We start from the raw sequence: 24,946 nt of genomic DNA, 5'->3' as shown, positions 1-24,946 counted from the left end.
AGAGAGAGAGAGAGAGAGAGAGAGAGAGAGAGAGAGAGAGTGAGAGAGAGAGAGAGAGAGAGAGAGAGAGAGAGAGAGAGAGAGAGAGAGAGAGAGAGAGAGAGAGAGAGAGAGAGAGAGAGAGAGAGAGAGTGAGAGACAGAGAGAGAGAGAGACAAACACAGGAACAGAGAGAGAGAGAGACAGAGAGAGAGGACAAGACAAATTCTTAATAAACTAGGGTAAAAGATTTGCAAGTATACATGCTTTTTTACATCAAGCCATCACACTAAATAGGGTCGATTTGAACAGAAAAAAACACATTATTATTATAAAAAAGAAGAGAGCGAGAGAGAGTTCTTGACATACACTGATACAGAGAGTGAGAGATAGAAATGGAGGCAGGGAAGATAGACAAGCACTGGCAGAGACTGAAAGACACACACACACACACACACACACACACACACACACACACACACACACACACACACACACACACACACACACACACACACACAAACAGAGTTAAAGGAACAGTTACACCAAGAAGACAAAGAGAAACAAACATATATAATAAAACTGCTTATAATTTTAATTATCTGCAACGTGCCTTCATCCCAAGTGTGTTGCACACAAGCTCTGAAATGGCTGCGGTCTGGTTGCTATGGAAATGAAGTGCTACCAGGAACAACATTTCCCCAAAAGAGGAAGTGCCACCATCTTCCCTGCAAACAAATTAAAATAGTCTTGGTTAAAATATATACTCCTTCAGAAAATGTCATTTACTTTGAAATTCAATCCTCCTTCTTTGCTAAACAAAGCTTGATTAAAGTGGTAAACTATAAAAAGTAATTTCCTGGTAAAAATGAATATTAGCTTATTTTTAAAGCCTAAATAGTACACAAAACTGAAGCAAGAAAACAGCATGAAACCTACAAACTGAACCTTCAACTTAAATGCTCCGTTGGAGTTAGAAAATCTAGGAATAAAGTATATTCGTTATTGTCCCTTATGATTTACAAACTTAGGTGGGTATATACCCAACCTTGACATAGTGAGGGTCAAGTAAAAAAAATAGTAATTTTCTGAAGACCAAAATAGTAATTCAGTGGTTACCAAATGCCAACGTTAGCAACACCAACTTAATTTGAAGCACATGTGAAAATCGTAATCTAGACTCAACTCAACTCAACTAGACTCAAATGGCACATTTTCCCCAAAGTCAAACAAAACAGTAATACATTACTTCAAAAATGTCAGATTACCCAGTTCTGCTTACTTCATGAAAGAAACAAAAATTCACTTACTTTTCAAATTCATTCTCTTTTGCAAGGAGTTTTCTGATCCATGATATCATCAGTTGTTCTTCGTCAATCCCACTGCAAGAAATACAAGACAAGAAATGAAACACACAGCTCCTGAACCACAGACAGCATAGTCCTGAATTACCCCATGGAAGTGATATCACATAATCTGCTGTCAGAGATTCACTCAGTGGGACTGTGAACCTGGGGGGGGGGGGAGACGAAGAGGGGAGGAAGACGGCATGTAATTTCTCAGAATAGTGAAGAGGGAAGGGGAGTAGGTTGGCATGTATTTCTCATATACAGTAGTCCCTTCCATTTCCGGCCCTTTCGTGGGCGTGAACCTGCCCGGAGCGGCCAGCTTTCCCATGACTAATGAGTTTTCCTTCTATAATTGACTCTTAATGGCCGTTAACCTGTCTGACGCGGACTTTGGTATTGCATTTCAGCTTGGAGGCTTAAAATTTAATTCATGACTTTGGTCATTAAAAATCTGAAAATTGAAATTAAAATTATTTTTTATAAAATGATCCAAAATTACGTTTATCTTATTCTTCATTATTTTCTGATTCTAAAAACATATAAATATGTTATATTTGGATTAAAAACAAGCTCGGAAAATTAAAAATATAAAAATTATGATTAAAATAAAATTTCCGAAATCGAGTTAAAAACAATTTCATATTATTCCTTGTCGGTTCCTGATTCCAAAAACATATAGATATATGTTTGGATTAAAAACACGCTCAGAAAATTTAAAAAAAGAGAGGTACAGAGAAGCGTGCTATGCAGCACAGCGCGACCATTACCACACTATTCTGGCTTGTCGATTTCACTGCCTTTGCCATGAGCAGTGGACTGACGAAACTACGAGTATGCGGTCTTGGTGAAAAAAGCAGTGCGTTCAGTTTCATTCTGTGAGTTCGACAGCTTGACTAAATGTTGTTATTTCACCTTACGCGACTTGTTTAACACTATTGTGACTAGCACTGCCACGGCGTTAACGTCCTGCCTGCCCAAGCTTGCCACCAAGAAACTTCCCAAAAATCAGTAACTGTAAAGAAATCTGTCTAGCAAGCTTGAATTAAGTCCAATCACCACCAAATTTTGTGTACTAATTCAAAAATGGATGCCCCGTTCAGTCGTGCTATTTATAAGTTTGTCACGCGATTTGTTTTAGCAAAGGGGGGTGAAAGGGGGGTGAAAGGGGGATAATTTGTGTTTTTTAACGTTTTTTTGTGTGTGTTTTATTTTCCACTGCTTTTTTTAAAAGTTATTTTTTAACAGAAAGTATTATTAATAATGTTATAACCAAACAAGGTGTAAAACCTATGAATTAGCTGAAATATTGTTAACATTGTACACAGAAATAAGGAGACAGTACAAAGAAAAAAACAAGCAAATCACGCATTCACTCACAGCATCCTGACTCAAATGAAACAAAACTGTAACACTCACCAAATGATGTCTAGGTAATCCATATTGAATATAAGTCACATTTTCACAACAAAGTACCAACTGTCCACCTATGAACAATTCCAAAAGGATTTGAAGGCTCCAGCCATCCATTGTTATCAGTGCTGCCACGCCCCCATAGCTCCTGCACGATTCCGAGATACATGTTCGTCTAGCAGTATCACCCCCTACCACGTGTAGTTGCCGACTCGTACTAGCAACAACGGGACTGTTTCTTCCTCAATATCACTGCTATTATCGCTTTCTTGAGGCTAAAACGACACGATGTATCATGATCTACAGGATCCTCAAGATCCAACATCCGGAGAATCTCCTCCCGTGACAAGGCTCGCCTTCGATTCATTTTTTTTGTTCGAAAACACCACGCAAATCTGCATTAATTTGATCAAGCCGGAAGAGAAAACCACGTGTATCAAGGGAAACAACTCAATTTACTGCAAGCTTCAAAAACCGGGAAGCAATCACGAGTCGTGTACCTTGTATGTCTAATACTAAAATAGTCGCTTCCCGTCCGTGGGCGTTGCAGCGTTATTACTAATATAGTCGCATCCCGTCACGAAAGGGTTAAAGACACACACTTATTCCCACAGCTTTTACCTCAGCAGGTTTTATCATGTACTTTATTATCCCATTGCTGGGAAAGTCGGGACGCTTCTTCCCTGTCCAAAGATAGCAGCTAGCCAGGTGTCTGCATGTTTATTATAGCAACTACCCAGGTGTCTGCATGTTTATTATAGCAGCTAGCCAGGTGTCTGCATGTTTATTATAGCAGCTAGCCAGGTGTCTGCATGTTTATAGCAGCTAGTCAGGTGTCTGCATGTTTATTATAGCAGCTAGCCAGGTGTCTGCATGTTTATTATAGCAGCTAGTCAGGTGTCTGCATGTTTATTATAGCAGCTAGTCAGGTGTCTGCATGTTTATAGCAGCTAGCCAGGTGTCTGCATGTTTATTATAGCAGCTAGCCAGGTGTCTGCATGTTTATTATAGCAGCTAGCCAGGTGTCTGCATGTTTATTATAGCAGCTAGCCAGGTGTCTGCATGTTTATTATAGCAGCTAGCCAGGTGTCTGCATGTTTATTATACCAGCTAGCCAGGTGTCTGCATGTTTGTTATAGCAGCTAGCCAGGTGTCTGCATGTGTATTATAGCAGCTAGCCAGGTGTCTGCATGTGTATTATAGCAGCTAGCCAGGTGTCTGTATGTGTATTATAGCAGCTAGCAAGGTGTCTGCATGTGTATTATAGCAGCTAGCCAGGTGTCTGCATGTGTATTATAGCAGCTACCCAGGTGTCTGCATGTTTATTATAGCAGCTAGTCAGGTGTCTGCATGTTTATTATAGCAGCTAGTCAGGTGTCTGCATGTTTATTATAGCAGCTAGCCAGGTGTCTGCATGTTTATAGCAGCTAGCCAGGTGTCTGCATGTTTATTTGTAATCAACCACCTGCACCTGGGACAGGCTGATCTTTCTTAACCCAGTGTGGGATTTTCAGTGGGGCGACCACCCCCAACCCAGCGCGTCCCCGGGTGGCGGATAGGGGAACGATCTTCAGATATGGAGATCAGCCGCTTGCGGCCGCGGACCAAACTGGCTCCGGGTGGGATCCCGGCAAATCCTCCCCCCTGTGCTCTCAGGGTAGGACGTACGGGCCATGAGCTAAGGGTGAGGTAACCCCGACAGAAAACCCCGAATGCTGAAGACGGAGGACCCGGGCCGCACGGCGCATTCTAACAAACCACGGGTACACGCACTTACGCAAATGATGACACAATCAACCAGCACAGATGGAAATGGCGCTCGCCCATTGAGGACCCCCCAGGGTGGAGCAGCGTCGGGTCCCATGCCTCAAAGGGACCCAGCCCCAACTACTGGAGGTCCCTCCCGTCCGTCTTGTCACGCCAGGGGACGCGGGAGGAAAGTGACTGGCACCACCACAACCAGGAAGAAACCCAGTCAGCAGCGACCTTTTCAGGTCATGCACTGGAACGCAGAAAGTATCCTGAACAAGAAGACAGAGTTGGAGCATATCCTGCATGAGAAGAACATCAACATCTGCTGTATTCAGGAGACGCACCTGACACCACAAAAGTCCTTCAAAGTGAGAGGCTACCAATGCCTTAGGTCCGACAGAACAGACCGAAGCAAAGGAGGAATCCTGACCCTCATCAGGAACAACATCAATGCCTGTTTGATAGAAACGCACATGGAGGACTCCGAATATCAGGTGATTCGAATCCAGACGAAGACATCAGAATTCCATCTTGTCAACTTCTACTGCCCCAATGATAGACACCTCGCCCTTGACACGATCCCCGCAAAGGCCTCCAACTTCATCGTGGTGGGTGACTTCAACAGTCATTCACAGAGTTGGGGATATGACCACCTGGATCGGAGAGGAGAAGAGGTGGAGAACTGGCAGGACGACAAAGGTCTCATCCTTTTGAACAGTCCCTTTGACTGCCCTACATTCTACTCCAGAAGATGGCACACAACATCAACTCCTGACCTAGCCTTCTGCACGGAAGACATGCACCAGCTAACCAGCAGAGAGGTCGGAGAACAGCTAGGTGGAAGTGACCATCGGCCAGTCTTTTTGACCCTGGGCATGGAGTCCTGCACTGAAGCTTCCTTCCCACGGTGGAACTACAAAAGAGCGAACTGGTTCCTCTTTAGACACCGCACCAGCGAACTCACCAAAGACATCAGAGTCGAGGGTCGAGACATCAACATGGTGGCGAAGGACTTCAACATGAGCATCCTCAGAGCAGCGCGTGAGTCCATTCCCAGGGGTGCCAGGAGAGACTATAAGCCCTACTGGAGCAATGAATTGCAGGAACTGGATGATGATCTGGCAGACGCCAGAAGGGAAGCAGAAGTCAACCCGTCACAAAACAACAACATCCGCCTCCAGGAAGCCAAAGCCAAATTTCTCAAAAAGAAGCTACAGGCAAGACGGAGAAGCTGGCAAGAGAAAACAAGCTCTCTGAACCTTGAGAAGGATGGCAGAAAGCTCTGGAGGCTCACCAAGCAGTTGAATGATGAGAACACCAGCAGAGGAAAGATCACATTAGAAGAGAACGGGAAGGTGCTAACTGGAAAGCATGCTGCCAACCAATTTGCTGAAAGCTATGCAGCTGAGAGCAACCTCCATGTTAGCCCCGAGAAACAGAGAGAAGCAAGAAGAGAGAAAAGAGAGAGACCTGCCAGACAGTCGACAGTGGACGCCATGAGTCAACCACTCACACTCCACGAGCTGCACTCAGCTCTGAAAAAGTCAAAGGCAAAGAAGTCCCCTGGCCCAGACGGCATCACCAACGAGATGCTAACCCACCTTGGTAGTGCAGCAGAGAACAAGCTACTCGAGGTCTTCAACAGCAGCTGGCAAGAAGGATCGCTACCACAACTCTGGCGAGAAGCGATCATGATCCCCATCTTAAACAAGAAGAGCAAACGCTCGATCGAGTCACTTTCGCAGTTCTGAATATTATATGAGGCATCAGATGGACAGGAAGAAATTGCTATTCACAACACAATGCATACCTGAAGCATACCTGTGACCTTGAAAAAGGTCAAAGGTCACCAAAGCAGACGTCAAAGTGTAGAGGTCACTGGGAGTCACGTTCACATAAAATTTGAGCCCGGTCACTTTTATAGTTTCCGAGAAAAGCCCAACGTTAAGTTGTGTGTTGCCGAACAGAAAAGGCTAGTTATCTCCCTTGTTTTTCTGATAACGTTCGTAAAAGGCTACAGATGTAAATACTTTGATGTAAAGAATAATCCTACAAAGTTTCAATCACATCCGATGAACTTTGTCAAAGATATAAAATGTCTAATTTTTCCTTTGACGCTGACCTGTGACCTTGAAAAAGGTCAAAGGTCAACGAAACCATCGTTAAAGTGTAGAGGTCATTGGAGGTCACGACTAAACAAAATATGAGCCCGATCGCTTTGATAGTTTCCGAGAAAAGTCCAACGTTAAGGTGGTGTCTACGGACGGCCGGCCGGACGGCCGGCCGGCCGGCCGGACAGACTAACACTGACCGATTACATAGAGTCACTTTTTCTCAAGTGACTCAAAAAAGGGAAGGATCCAAAGAAGGCCACCAGCTATCGCCCAATCAGCCTCACCAGCTGTGTTGTGAAGACCTTGGAGAGAATTGTGAACGAGCGCCTCAGGTGGTACCTGGAATCCAGGAACCTCCTCGCCCCTGAACAAGCTGGATTCCGACAGTTCCGCAGCACTGAAGATCAGGTCACTTACCTAGCGCAAGAAGTTGAAGATGCCTTTCAGGAACAGAAGCTGGTCTTCGTCACCTGGATAGATCTTCAGAAGGCCTTTGACAAGGTCTGGAAAGATGGACTCCTTGTAAAACTGCTGAGGAAAGGCGTGTCCAGCAACATGTACCAGTGGATTCGCTCTTACCTCTATAACCGCAGGGCAAGAGTTAACGTCGACCAGACCAAAAGCAAGAAGTTCCTCCTTCGTCATGGCGTCCCTCAGGGCGGAGTCCTCTCCCCCACACTCTTCCTTCTCTTCATCGACGATCTGGTGTCTGAGATGCCCAAGGGGATCAAAGCTGCTCTCTACGCAGACGACCTTGTGATCTGGTGCAAGGAGGAGCACGCAAGTACTGCCACCTACAGAATGCAGCAAGCGGCAGATAGGCTGAACGCATGGGCAGAAGATTGGTGCGTCTCCATCAACAAGGAGAAATCCTCCACCACCCTATTCACACTGTCGCCAAAGCAGAAAGCCGGAACCATTAGGCTTGGTGGAACTCCTCTGAGAGAGGATGAAGAAGCAACGTACCTTGGTGTCACCTTTGATAGACGGCAGACCTGGAAACCACACATTGCACAGGCAGAGACGAAGGCCCGGCGCAAGCTAGCCATACTCAGGAAGCTGGCAGGTACCACCTGGGGAGCGAACGAGAAGATACTGAAGACAGTATACCAGGGAACAATCAGACCCCACCTCGAGTACGGCTCCACAGCGTGGTCAACCTCAGCCAAGACAAACCTGCAGACCCTTGACCGTGTGCAAAACCAGGCCCTCCGACTCATCACCGGTGCAATGAAATCCACGCCCATCAAGGAAATGGAGAAGCTTACCACCATCCAACCCCTCTGTCAGAGAAGAGAAGCCAAGACTATGGTACAGGCCGAGAAGCTCAAGTGCCTACCCGACCACCCCATGAAGCACAGACTGAGCAACCTCACCAAGAACCGGCTTAAACGGAGCAGTTTTGTACACGAGAGCAAGAGACTTTCTCGACAGTACAGGGAAGTCCTTCCACAGAACACTCTACCTCTGACTCAAGAAGAAGAGGAAACCCCCAAGGCAACAGAGAAACCAGGCATCCAGATCTGCACCAGTGTTCCACATGTTACCTCAGGAGAAGATCAGAATGACACAGCTCGACAGGCACTCACCTTAGCCCTGATCGACGAACAGTACCCAAAAGAGGCGTGGATCCATGTATACACCGATGGATCAGCAACTAACGCCGTGCTCAATGGAGGTGCAGGCATTCTCATCCAGTTCCCTGGGGGACATACAGCTACATCCAGCGTTGCCACTGGCAAACACTGCACAAACTATAAAGCAGAAGCAGAAGCTCTCATGCAGGCCGCCTCCTTCGTTCAGGACTCCGCAGACTCTTGCTACCAAGTTGTCTTCCTCTCGGACGCCCTTTCAGTCCTTCAGGCCCTAGAGAACGACAAACTCCCACAGCTGGCCAAAGCATTACAGATGGTCAGACAAACCAGAAGAGTTGTCCTCCAGTGGATACCAGCACACTGTGGGATACCAGGAAATGAAAGGGCAGATGAGCTGGCAAAAGAAGGAGCCGTGGAAGACCAACCTGAAAACAGTGTCAGCTTTAGTGAGCAGAAGACAATCATCAAGGCATTGATGAGGCCAAGGACAAACAGAGATGACTACCACACAATGTCCAGAGAGCAGCAAGTCAACCTCATCAGGCTGCGTACTGGCCACAACAGGCTCAATGCTCACATGAACCGAAAGTTCAAGCTGGCGCCATCACCAACCTGTGCCTGCGGTCAAGAGGACCAAACAGCGGAACACATCTTACAGCGATGTCCCTTACTAGATGAGGAACGAAAAGAAGTGTGGCCGTCACCAACTCCCTTGCAGACCAAACTATACGGCAGTCGACAGGAGTTGGAGAAAACGACAACATTTATCACCAGTGCTGGACTGATTGTGTAACCTCTGCGAACGCCAAGAAGAAGAAGAAGAAGAAGCCACCTGCACCTTGTGGTAGAATTACAAAGGTCTTTTACGTGCCACAGTGGTGACATGGTGGTGGCACATGGATACCGACTCTGAGCACATAAAGTTGACCCATGTCCATCTCGGCCTGGAACTGAACCCATGACTCTAGAATCACAAGTCCAGTGCACTACCTACCTCAGCAAGTCCAGTGCACTACCTACCTCAGCAAGTCCAGTGCACTACCTACCTCAGCAAGTCCAGTGCACTACCTACCTCAGCAAGTCCAGTGCACTACCTACCTCAGCAAGTTAGCGCTGGAAATGATAACGCAGACAGCCAGGGTGACGAAGCGAGTGCCGGCATGGGACAGGGGTGGCTGTGACGTGATCAGCTGGAGCAGGTACTTCATTTCCTCCTCCGAGTATCTGACATTTGAAAGAAATAATTGATCACAGGTTACATGAAATCCTGAAACCAAGTACAGTGGAACCCCCTTTTTAAGACCTCTACAAATCTGAGAAAATCAGGTCTTAAAGAGGAGAGAGTCTTAAAAAGGAGGGAGTCTTAACAAGGAGGGAGTCTTAACAAGGAGGGGGTCTTAACAAGGAGGGGGTCTTAACAAGGAGGGAGTCTTAACAAGGAGGGAGTCTTAACAAGGAGGGAGTCTTAACAAGGAGGGAGTCTTAACAAGGAGGGGGTCTTAACAAGGAGGGAGTCTTAACAAGGAGGGAGTCTTAACAAGGAGTCTTAACAAGGAGGGAGTCTTAACAAGGAGGGAGTCTTAACAAGGAGGGGGTCTTAACAAGGAGGGAGTCTTAACGAGGGGGTCTTAACAAGGAGGGAGTCTTAACAAGGAGGGGGTCTTAACAAGGAGGGGGTCTTAACAAGGAGGGGGTCTTAACAAGGAGGGGGTCTTAACAAGGAGGGGGTCTTAACAATAACATGGGGGTCAATTTACAAAGGTTATAAACACAAACTTTGAGAAAACAAAGGTCTTAAAAGGAAGGAAGTCTTACATGCGGGGTCTTAAAAGGGGTCTTAAAAGGGGGTTCCGCTGCACTATGGAATCAAATCCAATTCAGTCTTAAGCTGTGTTCTTCTTTCACAGGTGTCCCAATAAAAGTTTATCAAATTTTCTTTAGAAATCCTTATACCGATTTGCTTTCTTTGCCTTTGGCCAAATGATGTTGACATAACTCATAGTGGTACTTGTCATCTGAGAACTGTCTTGGGACAAGCCACATGATGTTGACATAACTCATAGTGGTACTTGTCATCTGAGAACTGTCTTGGGACAAGCCAAATGATGTTGACATAACTCATAGTGGTACTTGTCATCTGAGAACTGTCTTGGGACAAGCCACATGATGTTGACATAACTCATAGTGGTACTTGTCATCTGAGAACTGTCTTGGGACAAGCCACATGATGTTGACATAACTCATAGTGGTACTTGTCATCTGAGAACTGTCTTGGGACAAGCCACATTTCATGGAAAGTAACTCCTTCAATTTTATACTTGAAAAAAAATCATAGCAAAGTAACTGCTGCAAGTTTTCCAAAATCATAATACTAAAACCTTGCAGGAAGCCGGTAGAAATGGAAACAGATATGTGTCACAGGTAGCATTAAGTATAGCAGGTGTTACAGGTAGCATTAAGTATAGCAGGTGTTACAGGGATCTGCACCTGGGAGCTCGAGCGAGGCGGTATTGGGCAGTCTGGGAAAATAATAATTAACATACTTGAGTGTGGCGATGCCCTTGAGAGCGGAGTAGAGGCGAATAAGGGCGGAGGCTTGAACAACAGAGGACTCGGGCATGGTCTCTTCACCCGGTGCAATCAGGTCCTTCAGCTGCTGCAGCAGATATTTCCGCAAACTCTGCAGCACACACTTTCTGCCGGCGTCTCTGTGCCTCTGGAGATGGAACAGGTAAAAGAGAATGCATTATTATTTAAGATCAATCTTACACAGATAAGGCAGAGCGCTTAAGGTTAAGATCTGCAAACAAAGGGAAGTAAGCACTCTCCTGAAAGGATGAAAGTGGCTTGTTCTTTTTAATGCTTGTTACACTCTCATGTGCCAGGAGATTGGTTCCGCAAAACTCTCACTCTCTGTTGCACATGTATGCATGTCGAGCTTAATTCCCTTAATTCCCTTTGTTTCTCAGAACTTGAGATACAGATCAAAATCAAAACTCTTCACCACAGATGCAGAAATACAGACAGCAAGAGAAACCGCAAGAACATGTAAAACAGAGTATGTGAACACAAACCATAAAATCAAACCAACTCTGACTGAACACAAAAGGTATTCGTTAAACAAAACATAATTCATCCTACAGTGTCAGTGATCAAACTTGAAAAGGCTGAGAACAGACTTCAGATGTATGCATAGTACTTTTTGGAGTTGATAACACCCACACAGATACTCCCTTTTCTGGATGCAAAGAATGTGCCAGCCCAAATAGACTAACTTTGGAAATAGTTGTGTCAGGTTTGTATGGTCTGTGAAAGAATGAATACTCTTGCTTTTAGTGAGGCGAGACTTCCCCAACCACACAACTCCACCTCGTACAAAGAAACCAAGACTCTTCTACAACGGAAGAAGAAAGAAAACTGGAAAAAGAGAAACGGAGACTACAACCCACAGGAAGACCCCATCAACAAACTAGACCGGAGAAGCCAAACCACCATTTTCCGTCTAAGGACAGGGCACTGTGGACTGAAGAAACACCTCAAGAGACTGGGCCTTGTGGATGACGCACACTGTGAATGTGGCTCGGAAGAGCAAACTCCGGAGCACATTCTCCAGAACTGCCCCCATCTAGAGACAATACGCCAGAAGTTCTGGCAAGAAGAGACCAGTGTTGGAGCCAAACTCTGGGGTCCTGCCGACGAACTGCGCAAGACTGCGGACTTCCTGGCAGCCACTGGTCTGAGGATTTAGCACGGCCATCAACATCGAACGCAGAAGAAGAAGAAGAAGAATTGAGGCAAACTTTCTACATGTGTTCCCTGTCCAGGTGTTTCAGGCACACCCCTCGCTTGTGACTGGCCTTTAATGTCAAGGGGGAAAGTTTGCCTCGATAAAAGCAAGAGTATTCATGCAGTCTGTCAGTTTGACAAGCCATACAAACCCAACAGTTTTGTCTGAACATCATCTTTTGAAAAGCTGCAGCAAGAAAGAAAAAAGCAAACAAACATATTTCTTCCTCACCTTCTGTGCAGCTTTGACAAACTGAGCGAACCAGTTGCGAACAGTCTGGTCGCTTCCCAGCAGCAGAGAAGAAATGAAGGACACAACATCGTTTCCCTTTAGGCTGCTGGTGCCTCGAGAGGATGACGACGACATTTGTAATGACAGCGACACTGCAAGGCCTGGCATGGTACAGTGTTCCACCTGAATCAAAATTCAAACAAAAAGCTACACAAAATTGACAAGTCATAAGGCAAGTCTGTTGTCACCAGAAAAGCAAGTCAGCTTTGTTCAGTCTTTCAATGTTCACATATATATATATAAGCAGTGGCATGGTGGTAAGACGTCGGCCTCCTAATCGGGAGGTCGTGAGTTCAAATCCCGGTCGCTGCCGCCTGGTGGGTTAAGAGTTGAGATTTTTTCCCGATCTCCCAGGTCAACTTATGTGCAGACCTGCTAGTGACTTATCCCCCTTCGTGTGTACACGCAAGCACAAGACCAAGTGCGCACGGAAAAGATCCTGTAATCCATGTCGGAGTTCGTGGGTTATGGAAACACGAAAATACCCAGCATGCCTACTCAACGAAAGTGGAGTGAGCTGACTATGCTCTCAGAGTATAGTGTGGGGAACCCAAATGGGCAAACGAGCTCACACGTAACCAGAAAATTCTGGAACGCTGAAGAAGAAGAATATAAGCTTGTTGTTTCTTTTTGAAGTGAGCAATCACCACACACATAAACAGAGACACTAAATACATTTCCAAACCCCAGACATGCACAACATAACCTGCTAAACAAGTATAATAAATATATCTTGATGTACATTGATTAGAAGAACAAGCACATTTTTTTCTGTACTTTGTAATAATATGCTATTTGTGGAAAAGAGAGAGAAAAAAAAAAAACCACTTAATGCCGAGACTCCACGTATCAGATGATAATGGTGGACTGCAACATTCTTTGCACTGTGGAGAAGACAACCCAGCTACACCAATTCTGCAAAACAGATCTTCTTCCTAAATCACTACACTGATATTCTTTGCAGTAGTTTACGGCAGTGATTTGCATAGTCTTGAAATCAAGGCTTAAGATTTTAACTGCAGCTTACATATTTTCTCTTTTCCCATTAAATCTTATTATCTTTACTGTTTCCTGACAGCAAAATGGTTTCTACACTGACAGATTCAGACAAAGCGCACACCTAATCAATAAAATCTTGACCACTTCCACCCGAGCTACTGTCCAGTTTCACACAGCCTTGGATACTCACACACAGGGCGCGTATGCTGAGAGCATCCTTAGGATTCATGGCAGCCAACATCTGCAACATCTCCAGACGTCGACAACCGCCCACCGAGTCCTCCTCCACCTTCTCCCCCCGCAGCACAAGGCTCTTGCACACTGCCAGCATAAACAGGAATAACACACATGTTGTCAAAAATCAAAAAACAGAGCCTAGAAACATTCCAGAATTCAGATCATTGCCTCGCCAGCATCTTGCAAGCAAGTTTCGTCGACAATTTTGAGAACAGAAAAAGTTTGCCCAAGGTCTGAAGTTCTACCAACACAATGGAGGAGAACAACCAATGGCACCATATTGCACCTACGTCATGCTTTTGACTATGTCCCATCACAATTTGGGTGAGTGGGCGAGTCTTTTTCTCCCAGGCTAAACCCTGGTTTGCATCTAGATTTACATGTTGCTGACCATTATCATGTCACCTTAAAACTGTCCTTAATTCATCTGTAAGTTGACTTTGCGAAGACTTCAAAAAGTCTTTTTACCAAACATTTACCGTACTTTCCGGGTGACAAGGCGCTTCGTTATACAAGACGCACCCCCTTCTTTTTAAAAACAAGAAGAGCAAACGCTCGATCGAGTCACTTTCGCAGTTCTGAATATTATATGAGGCATCAGATGGACAGGAAGAAATTGCTATTCACAACACAATGAGTCACGTTCACATAAAATTTGAGCCCGGTCACTTTTATAGTTTCCGAGAAAAGCCCAACGTTAAGTTGTGTGTTGCCGAACAGAAAAGGCTAGTTATCTCCCTTGTTTTTCTGATAACGTTCGTAAAAGGCTACAGATGTAAATACTTTGATGTAAAGAATAATCCTACAAAGTTTCAATCACATCCGATGAACTTTGTCAAAGATATAAAATGTCTAATTTTTCCTTTGACGCTGACCTGTGACCTTGAAAAAGGTCAAAGGTCAACGAAACCATCGTTAAAGTGTAGAGGTCATTGGAGGTCACGACTAAACAAAATATGAGCCCGATCGCTTTGATAGTTTCCGAGAAAAGTCCAACGTTAAGGTGGTGTCTACGGACGGCCGGCCGAACGGCCGGACAGACTAACACTGACCGATTACATAGAGTCACTTTTTCTCAAGTGACTCAAAAATTGTAATCCAGTCACCCATTGGACGCAGGGGGCCGATAGGGCGCACCAAAATGACCCAGTTTTTGCCATGAGAGGTGGTTCCCCTGTCATATCTGAGAGAGGAAACACTTCCTGCACCGGGGTCAGTGACCGGTCAGTGACCGACTTTAACTGAGTGAAAATATGTGTGCTCTGTGTGTGGCCAGATCAAAGGCATTGTGATAGCTGGGTGGCCTTGTTTATAGACACGACCTTCTTCCCAGGGGTCAATGACCCAGTTTTTGCCATGAGAGGTGGTTCCCCTGTCATATCTGAGAGAGGAAACACTTCCTGCACCGGGGTCAGTGACCGAGTTTAACAGAGTGGAAATCTGTGTGCTCTGTGTGTGCGGCCAGATCAAAGGCAGGGCAGTACCTAGTAGCTGAAACATGCATTATCACAAGTTGTTTGACTGGTACTCAGGCGGTCTCTTTGATTTTTTTCGTATTTCATACACGGATTAGACGCTTCGTTATACAAGACGCAGGGGTCGAACTCGAGGAAAAAAGTCGCGCCTTATGACCCGGAAAGTACGGTAGTGCCAAAGCTCTGTGCAGCAAGCTTCATGAAGTCTACTTAATATCAGGCTTCACGGTCAGGGATATTGTGCGTACAAATATCATGCTTCTCATTATTGTCCTGTCAGTGATTGAATTGTTTATGGTTGTACCATTTGTCAAACGATTGAAGCTCGTTTAAACCAGCTGTAGTGTTACTGTTACCTTCCACGAAAGACTCTGGGAAGTTTGCTATCATCTGACACAAGAGTTGTGGTCCGTGTGAGAGACACAGCAATGCCTCTGCTACTTCTCCCAGCTGCAGCAGTCCTGGTAATTCTGTCACAAACAGATACTGTACACTTGAAATCAAATGCTATCAAGGGTACAATTCTAGAAAGGAATATTCAACAACATTACAATATATTATATATATATCAGACCAGGGAACCCCTGTTTTGCACTTCGAGTATTCTCAAACAAACTTGGTGTATTTTCAGAAAAATGAGCGTACTCCACACAGCGTTTGAACATCCATGATTAAAACATGCCTCACGCGCGTCCGTCACACCGTTAATTAAGTTTACCTATACATGTATTTAAAACAAATGCTTTTTTCAAGGTTTACTGACAAAAACTGTAATCATGTGACAAAATACTGGATCGGCTTTGGGATGGGCGCGTGAAGAAAAGTTGTCTAGGAATTTTTCTTGTCGTATTTTTTTCCCACTGACCGTACTGATCGTATTCTCGACAATCATGCGTACAAAATACGGCGAAATCGTATGGGTTCCCAGGTCTGTATATATGGCCCAAAGTCAGAATAGGTGTCCATTTTTGTGACATACAAAATCAATTTTAAAAATGAACATTTTCTTTGTTTTGAAAATAGAGATGTATTTTAGAGCATAAATACGCAAGGAACAGCTATGATTTAAGAAAACTCATGTTTGATCACTTCACAGATTCAGGTTTAAAAGTTTGCAGGAGTTCATAACTTCACACCGTCACAAAATTTAGACTTGTTAAATCATTGTTGCTACATGTATTGGGTCTGTTTTAGACATCTGAGCAAATTGCTACAGCAAATTACTTTGCATTTCAAGCAAGTTAAACTTGTTTTGGCCACGCATGATGCAGATGTGAACTCCAATAATGGGAAGTTCATAACTTCACATAATTTACTTTTATTGGTATAATAAATTTAATTTATACAGGCAGGAAACAATTTGTTTTGTTTTTTAATCTGAAAAAGGTGAGCTGGAACATGAAGGTAATTTTTGAAGATGAAGTGTGGAGAAGATTTTTTGGTTATCTGTATTATTTATAGAAATTAATATTGTCACAATTTTTTCACAGCAAATATTGGCATAAGTTATCATTAAATCTACAATTTTGCGGTTTTTGTGCAAAATGTGCTTGAAAAGTACCATCAAAAGGATTTCAATACACCAAAATGTTTGTCTGACTCAAAGAGTTGGCAGAAACTGAAAGTTTTTTTAGAATGTCCTAGGAGTTCATAACTTCACACCGTGACATCACAAACTATGGCTAATTCAAACCAAAGTAAGAAAGTGCATATGTCATCTTATTTTCTCTCCAGCTACTCTTTGTAATCAACATACAACTAAGTAATAAAAGTAAAACATTTGTGAAAACAAACGATAACAAAAATCATAAAATGTGAGCGTGCGCATAACTTCACAAGAATGTTTGTTATGTTGGTCTCTAGTACAGTTACTGTATAATATATTTGCAAAACAATGACAAACTGAGAACACAGAGTTATAGTATAGGCTAAAGCTGCACTTATATTACAAAATCAGATTTTAATTGCCAAAATAAAACAAATTGTTTGAAACTTGTGAAAGTTCATAACTTCACATCAATCACACATTTATACTAAAATAACTAACTAAAGTCTCTTGCAAATAATTATAAACAACTTAATGATTTACTTAACCAAACTCAGTCATGAAAACTGTTACCGAAATCATTATTTAGTTAGTGTTTATGTCAGCTGACTGTGTGTTCATAACTTCACATCATTTATTTAACTGAAAAGCTACGTACTAAAATCTGCTGGTAAATTAAAATAAAAATGACATCAAACTGTAACAGCCTACTCTGGAGAAGAGCAGCACATCATTTGAGGTAGTGATTTAGTGTAGTAAATTAATTATTGTGTATAAATCATACTCATGGCATGTGTTCATAACTTCACACCGTGGGGCTGAGGGTCAGTTGATGTGAAGTTATGTACACCGTGCAGTCAACCCAGATTCATGCTGGAATTATCAAAATGTAATTTTGAGGGTTGATATTCAGAAAACTTCTTACAAAATGTCCAGATAAAGTCAAATGTACTCATTTGCTATTAACAAGGCATTATTTTAAACACTCCCTTGAAAAATGAGCTTGAGTTATGTGAAGTTATGAACTTCATGACAAAACGGCTAAGTACTTCAGAAAGAAACAGTCAGCAGCCAGTAGATTCTTTTTGTGATGAAAATCATGGTACAGTGTAATTTGGAAACTGAAAATAGTCATTTTACATATATTTTGGGTTTTGACATGAGTTAGTAACTCTCACATAAAAATAGTGCGCAAGACACAGAGAAAATGGCTAACTAAAGCATACTGCTTGACTTTAGTGACAAAAATTGCTTAGTATCTAAATCTAATGTACTTTTATATGCAAAATTGCTGTTCCACTACAACCTTAACTTTCATGGCTAGCATTTAAGGACAAAAAACACTCTCAGTGGAGATAGTAGGAAAGTTCATAACTTTCTCACAAGAATTTTTTATTTCTCAATTACTCAAACACCAATGAATGAACTTGATGCAAACTTTCAGTGTGACTGCTGCTAGTGGATCCAAATGCATTACAAAGCTAGGTGTTCCCCAACCAGTCAATTTACTCATTTTATAAGGCAAAGGGTTGGAAAGTTCATAACTCTTTTTTCACAAGAAAATCTGCACGTAAACTTCAAACTACTTTTGAACATGCAAAAACAAGTCAAACAACCCTTTTTATGTTTTATACCTCTGCAAAACATACTGTAAAATACTTTTTTACAAAAATATATCAGGTTTCAATCTTTAATTATTATTTAGAGCTGATCAGTGAACATAAATGAAGTCTTACGGAAATAGTTATGAACTTTCTGTGAAGTTTTGTCTCCCCATTTTCTGCAGGCTCACTGACAAAATTCAAAAACTTTGCTTTGTCAAAAGTACATTTGAGTTTTACTGGCTCAGTGAAAAGTCATTCATGACATTCTGTCCCATAAATATGACAGAGTAGACCATGTTTCAATATGCTGTAAGGTCATGTCACAAATAATGGCCAAAATGTAGTGCTGCTGACTTCAGATAATGGCGACATTTTCATTAAAAACAACAACTGAGCACACAATGTTTCTCTAGGTGTGTACTTCATACTTTTTTTTACAAGTCTCATTAATCTTTACAAGGATTTTATTTTTCTTTGATGTACAAATCAGGTTAGAGCCAAGGTTGCACAGCTATTTCAGCTGTGGACACCATTTCAGACTTAAGGCCATATCTACATAAGAATTTTAAAGGCCCCTTTCTGTCTTTTCCTAGATCATTGACATTGTGATTATAACATAGTCCCTTGGTCTTGTTGCCTTTTACTTATAATGCTTTGTTAACAATATGATCTTTGTTACTCATCCTGCTCTGCTCTAAAAAACCACACAGTAAAATGTGATCCTTTAAACAAACACAATTTAGGGAAACAAAATAAGCAGCACCCACATGAAAGTACTATCTTGTAAAAAGGTATGATCCCTGCAAAGAATCTTGTAACTTAAAAATGTAAGATCAGTGGAAGATGTCAATTACCAAGTAATTTATGTCTAAGTTACACCAACACAAAGCTTACCTGCGTGAGCAATGCAGAGGATGTCACTCACTTCCTCCAGGTAAACAGGGCAGTCAAATAACTCTGACGTCTTGTGAAAGTTTCCTGCTCGCCCCTCTTTCAACTGGCCACGGAAAAAAGTAATATTAGAGATCAATCTGTAGGTAAAATCTTGGTTGTATTAGAATAGACAAATTCCGGAAATAACTTTTGCTGCGGAAAATAAGAGGGCAAACAAACCCATCTGACAAAATAGGCCAATCACTATTGAGTTGCGTGTCTTACACATGCTCGAGACAACGTTAGCAACATGCCGCACGCTAGCGATTCGCATTTTTTGTCACGCGGGTTTGTTTGCCCTCTTATTTTCTGCAGCAGAAGTTATTTCCGAACATTGTCTATTCCAGAGCAATTTGCAAGTAGTTACAATTTATGTACCCAGAGCTTGCAATTTCAGAAATAAAATACTGTAAGTGTAAATTTGTCGAAATAGGAAGAAAGGAATAATTTCATGCTTTAATTTTTACATGCATTTATTATTAATATAAAATTTTTAGTCACTTAAAAGAACCCCCCCCCCCTCCATATAAAAACAACATATGAACAATACAATTACAAAACACACACACACAAATCCTGTTACTGTGTCTGTGCTCATTTTAAAAAGAAAGATTATTCTGATTCTGATGAAATAAAAAGTGCTGTTTGACTTTGAGTTTGTAAACTTTAGCAATAGCCTTCAATTGTTTGAATTTAAAACTGCAATTCTTTGCCAAAAGAACTATCTGCAAGCATCATACCTTTATATCATCTGCTGCTGTCATGGAGGAAAAAGTACCTTCGCCCAAACTGACCTCTGATATAACGAAGAAGAGCTGGCTCAGAATGAGTCGAATTCGTCTTGCTGCATCACTGCGCTCGAACTCCAGTGCAAGTCCGTTTGGTAGCTGCATAATCAGCACACTCTCTGTTGGATTACCACCTGCCTTGGCCCTGTCAGAAACAAAATAATTGTAGCTAGACTATTGGGTGCTTTTCACAATATTTAGGCCACACACACAAACATTGTTTGTTTCTGATGGCAAGGTGAAGCAAATAAGGGTCGGCAGTTTGGTTACATAAAAAAAAAATTCGATTGAAGTTTTTGTGTGGATGATCGAGTTGCTTTTTAATCTTATGTGACAAGTGACATACTGTGAAAACAACCCCACATGACAGTTAAGGCCAATCAGTAGCGAGTGCCCTGTCTCCATGGTCGGAGATCTACAGGAAAATTGTGACTGAGGGACACATTCACAGAGAATGGCCATGCTGCTGCGATATAAATGTTTAAATGAAAAGAGCGTAGCATTGAGCAGACAGAGTAGAAAACACATCATAGATCAGAGCTAATTTTACTGGATGTCAGTCGTTCCAATGATTTCATTGTCAGTACAGTTATTAGTGTTTGCCTCGGTAATTCCAAGGGTGAGCTACCCTTCCAAAACCAATGAAATAGACCTTTTCTGTATCTGAGCTGCCCTCGCAAAACACCATCTTTGTTATGCTTTGAACGTCGCCAGAACATCCAACCTTTGCTTTTGCAGCTTGCGCGATATTTCTGTACCACATGCTTTGCTATTGTAGTGTCTGTCGTCTGCTATGGGAACCAGGGGAGATAACTCCTACTCGCTCTTGTCCCGGATACAGGCGACACCTGACGGATGTTGGCCAGTGTAAACCGAAACCCAATCCAGGAAAGACGTGTACGTTATTTCGCTGCAACAAGAGACTTGGTAAGTCTGCCTGTAATTGTGGCGAGCTTATCATCTATGTCACAGTATGTGAATTGACATTATGTAGTCGTGGCTTTTGCTGTCCGGGCCTACGATTAGGCTGGGCCTTACAGGCTCCGGGCGGCGTTGACGTCTTTTATCTAGCAGTGCAACTTGTGCATTCCGAGCTGGGTTTGGGTACTGCCTTTTAACACGTGTGTATTCATGTACGTCAATGCGATAGAATGCATAATATATGTGAACCGTCTCGTCTTGTTACAGGGTTCATACAGACACCTGACAGTGAAATTCAAGGAGTATTCAAGGAGTTTTCAAGGAGTATTCAAGGAGTTCAAGGAGGTCAAATTGCATAGGTGTTCACGTGGAAAAACTTTCATCAACCATGCATTCAAAGCTCAAACCAGAAACGTAAAGTAAAACAAAAACATTTATTTACTTTTTTAAATTCAAAAATTTTTAAAAGCACTTTCCACCCGGCATGACTACGATTTTCGACCGGCGATGGCTTGAAACGCTGTCACAATGAATCGACACTCTGCTTCTTCAGAAATGGCGCTAAAAGCTACCCGGATGAAGGGGAAGTAATCGGTTTCAACTTCCCTTCGCACGATGGCAGACGACACACGACTTGCACACAACACGCACACAATCGATATAAATTGCTGAAAAACTTTAATATTAACATTTTTTTTTTTTGCCTGCACTTCAGAATTCAAGGAGGTTCAAGGAGGTTCAACACAAGAATGACCATTTTCTCCAAATTCAAGGAGATTCAAGGTCCTTGAAAAGGGGGGTTGAAAATTCAAGGAGATTCAAGGAGCGTATGAACCCTGTATTATATGTTTACAGCACGGCCGTCACTACACTATGCTCTGAAGTTTGCGAGAGATTACGAGAGCTTGGAATACCGATAGGGTCTATTAAAACTGCATGGACAGTCATTAGGCAAAAAAAAGTCTGTTTACGGTAACATAGGCAAAAAAAATAGGGTCGGTAGGTTGGGATTTTTTTTTTTTTAAATTATTTTTTTTCTCCAAAATACCATTATATTTAAGGCAAAAAAAAAAAATTAGGTGTGGTTACGGTAACATAGCCCCCAAAAATAGGGTAGGAAGGTAGGCAATCACTTTTTTTTTTTAAACTTTTTTTTCTAATGTGTACAAATTAAACCTACTCGACAGGGAAATAAGTGTGCGACTCGGACACTTTCGCTTTCATTGCGTTTTCTGCACTCGTTTTCTTGTTTTTTGTGGGTTTTTTTTGACAAATGTAATAAAAAGTTTTAGGGTCGGCCCCTAAAAATAGGGTAGGTCGGGTTACCGTAACCACACCTATTTTTTTTTTAGGCCTAACCCTTTCGCTGCCAATCAAAACTTGCGTATGTGCATTCCTGACTGCCAGGGATGATTGGAGTTCGGGGTGTAATAATTCACAAAAAATTCTAGCTCCAAACTGGCAGTAGGTAGGTAAGTAAAACCTATGTTATTTTTAAGGGAAATTGAACCAAGAATCTGTTTTTAGTGTCTAATCATGGAAATGATAATTAGTTTGGCTTATAAAGTTATAATGGTGTTTAAATATGAACTTTTGAAAAATTAGTTCGGCGCATCTTCCGGTGCCTGTGGATCAAACACAGGTGGCTGTTTTGCTCGCTCCAAGAAAGGATTATAATCACTATCATCTACCTGTTTCCAACGAATCGTCCGAAAGAAGATCTCCCCCTTCCCCTGTCAGTATCCATAATCATTTGCAGCGCCTGTAGCGTCAGTCCGGCTTTGTTTTTCCCTACTACGGCCCGGTCAACTGTCACCATTAGCCATTTTGACGAGTCGAGATTTCTCTCCCCTACCATGTCGCCAAGGCCGAAAATAGCCTTCAGACGCAAAACCGCATCACCATTTGGCATTTATGTTTATTCATGAGAATGAGGTATCTTACCAAGCCATTGGCTGCTATTTTTGTGTCAGCAGTGACATCGCACTTCTGGAAAATCCCGGAACGGATAGGACGGGTAAACCCGTCCTAAGGCGCTGAGGCTGCACAAGCGCATGACGGGTATACCCATCCTAAGGCAGTCAAGTGGTTAAGTTATTTTGCCAAAAAACAGACTTTTTTTAATTTTAATTTGTTTTTTCTTCCCCAAATGCCAAAAAAAAAGTCTAGGGTCGCGCGAAAAAATAGGGTCGGTCGGGATACCGTAAACAGACTATTTTATTTTTTTTGGCCTTAGAGTTTAGACTCATTTAAAAAAAAATCTATTAGTATTAGTATTACCTCAGCTGTTGCTCTTTCTTCACATCTTGCTCAAGGGAATGAAAGTCAATAGACAGCAATCCCACGATGTTGTTGACCACTTCTAAACCAGACAGAGACACCGATATCGAGGTCCGAAGCCTGTCCCCTCGATCACTAGAATCCAGTGCCTGACACAGTGCCATTCGCACCAAGGCCGGTAGGACTGGTCGCAAATCTGACTCGCTGCATTTCCCCAGCGCGTCGATGTCAATACTCTGCATTGCCTCGAACACATGCGTTTTGACCGGCATCTTCATCTTCGATCTTAAAGTAGCCATCCTGATTCCACAAACGTGTGATATCTTATTTTTTGTCGGCTTTCACTTCAGATGGTCTCTACCAAGAGCCATTTTGAAGAGTCAATCGTAACTTCACAACAGAAGATCTTCAATGGGAGACAACAGCAACGGCAATCGTCTTTCATTAAATCGCCGTCTGCTTTACCTACCAGAGCCGAGGCAGACTTCTGCCGTATTGGATTCGTACATGAAACATTTACCACCACCAGAAACAACTACGAAGACCGAAGACAACAACAACAGGATATCAAGGGCGACGACAGAGATGATGCAGATGATGGTACAGCCAAGGATAATTTAAACTGAGTTGCACATCAGTGCCAATCATTATCATAATCAGAAAGTACTTTAGTATGACCAGTGTACAAACAGATATGATCGAAGAGTGACTGCTCTATCAGTTAGGGATATACAGAAAGGCAACTACGACGTTAAGAAGAATAAAGAAAACGAAAAAACTAACAAACAACAACAACGGTAAAATGATTCATGAGTCCGACAGTCGTCCCGTGTGTGCCACGTGTGTGTGTGTGCACGGCCGTGTACGTCAGTGTGTGTGTGTGTGTGTGTGTGTGTGTGTGTGTATGTGTGTGTGTGTGTGAGTGTTCCGTGTGTGTGTGTGTGTGTGTGTGTGTGTGCCGTGTGTGTGTGCCGGTGTGTGTGTGTGTGGCAACTAACAGATAGAAAAAGTTGCAACAGGTTTTTTTTTTGTTGTGAATAGGTCAAACTTTGGGAAGGCATACACTGAAAAACATTGTAGATAAAAGCCCGGTAGCCGCGGGTTGAGGAAGTGGGTCGTTTGGACGATTCTGACGGTATTTAACAAAACAAATCCAGTGACTGACGTACTGCCACACGCTTGCTGGCCAATAGCCTGTCCTTATCACTTCCTTTTGTGTCTCGTGTAAACACACGCACGCACGCATATACAAACACACACACACACTGTGACACGCCGCATGCACGCACTGACTCGGACGCACCAATGCACACAGTGACAAACACACGCATAACACTGCACACGGTATTTTGTCCATGTTTGCGCGAGATCACATATTGGCATTATCCCTTCGCCCGCATCCCATTTTTGTGTGCGAGATTTTTACTGGAAGTAAAAATGTAGGGAGTAAAAACTTCGTGGAGGCAGTTTTTTTTTCGTCCCTTGGGCCATTCTTTTCTCGTACGACAGGTGTACTCGGAGTTAAAATTTCGTACGAAATTTGTACTCCGGAGTCAATTTTTCGTGGAGTAAAAATGTCGTGTTACACCGGCAAAACACGGTGCTTGGGCAATGGTAAGATGCAGCTCATCAGTGTGATGTCAGTAATGCACGGTAGCCCCGTCGCGGCAGTGCGTTTCTACACAGGCACAGCAACAAACACGGTATCCAATGTTCGGACATCTCAGGCCTGGCATTCCAAATAAGGGGAAAGTTGCATGGTTTTCGGTCTCATATGATGGAGAGCAGTGGTAAGCGTTCAAACGAAAGGGTGTTTATACTGTACTAAAAGCCGGCGGTGTCTTTAATCGGAAACTGATGATTTACGGGAGGCTGGGTAGGCCATC

At 42.9% G+C, this 24,946-nt stretch overlaps 1 protein-coding gene across 1 annotated transcript in view; it reads right to left on the bottom strand.

The window, feature by feature from the left end:
• The window catches only part of LOC138975104 (integrator complex subunit 2-like), a 75,440-nt gene extending 51,996 nt beyond the window's left edge, over window positions 1–23,444 (bottom strand). The window contains exons 1-10 of the mRNA XM_070347757.1: window positions 23,061–23,444; window positions 19,866–20,004; window positions 19,033–19,135; window positions 15,345–15,458; window positions 13,467–13,597; window positions 12,218–12,400; window positions 10,743–10,915; window positions 9,298–9,423; window positions 1,290–1,361; window positions 593–707 (exon numbers count right to left, since the gene is read on the bottom strand). Of these exons, the coding sequence (XP_070203858.1) occupies window positions 593–707; window positions 1,290–1,361; window positions 9,298–9,423; window positions 10,743–10,915; window positions 12,218–12,400; window positions 13,467–13,597; window positions 15,345–15,458; window positions 19,033–19,135; window positions 19,866–20,004; window positions 23,061–23,359 (1,455 nt within the window). The 5' untranslated portion in view covers window positions 23,360–23,444. The remainder of the gene's footprint in view (window positions 1–592; window positions 708–1,289; window positions 1,362–9,297; window positions 9,424–10,742; window positions 10,916–12,217; window positions 12,401–13,466; window positions 13,598–15,344; window positions 15,459–19,032; window positions 19,136–19,865; window positions 20,005–23,060) is intronic.
• Between the last annotated feature and the right edge of the window lie 1,502 nt (window positions 23,445–24,946).

Source organism: Littorina saxatilis, linkage group LG9 (genome assembly GCF_037325665.1).
Source record: "Littorina saxatilis isolate snail1 linkage group LG9, US_GU_Lsax_2.0, whole genome shotgun sequence".
Classification (NCBI taxonomy): Eukaryota; Metazoa; Mollusca; class Gastropoda; order Littorinimorpha; family Littorinidae; genus Littorina; species Littorina saxatilis.
This window is presented reverse-complemented; position numbering and strand designations above follow the sequence as displayed.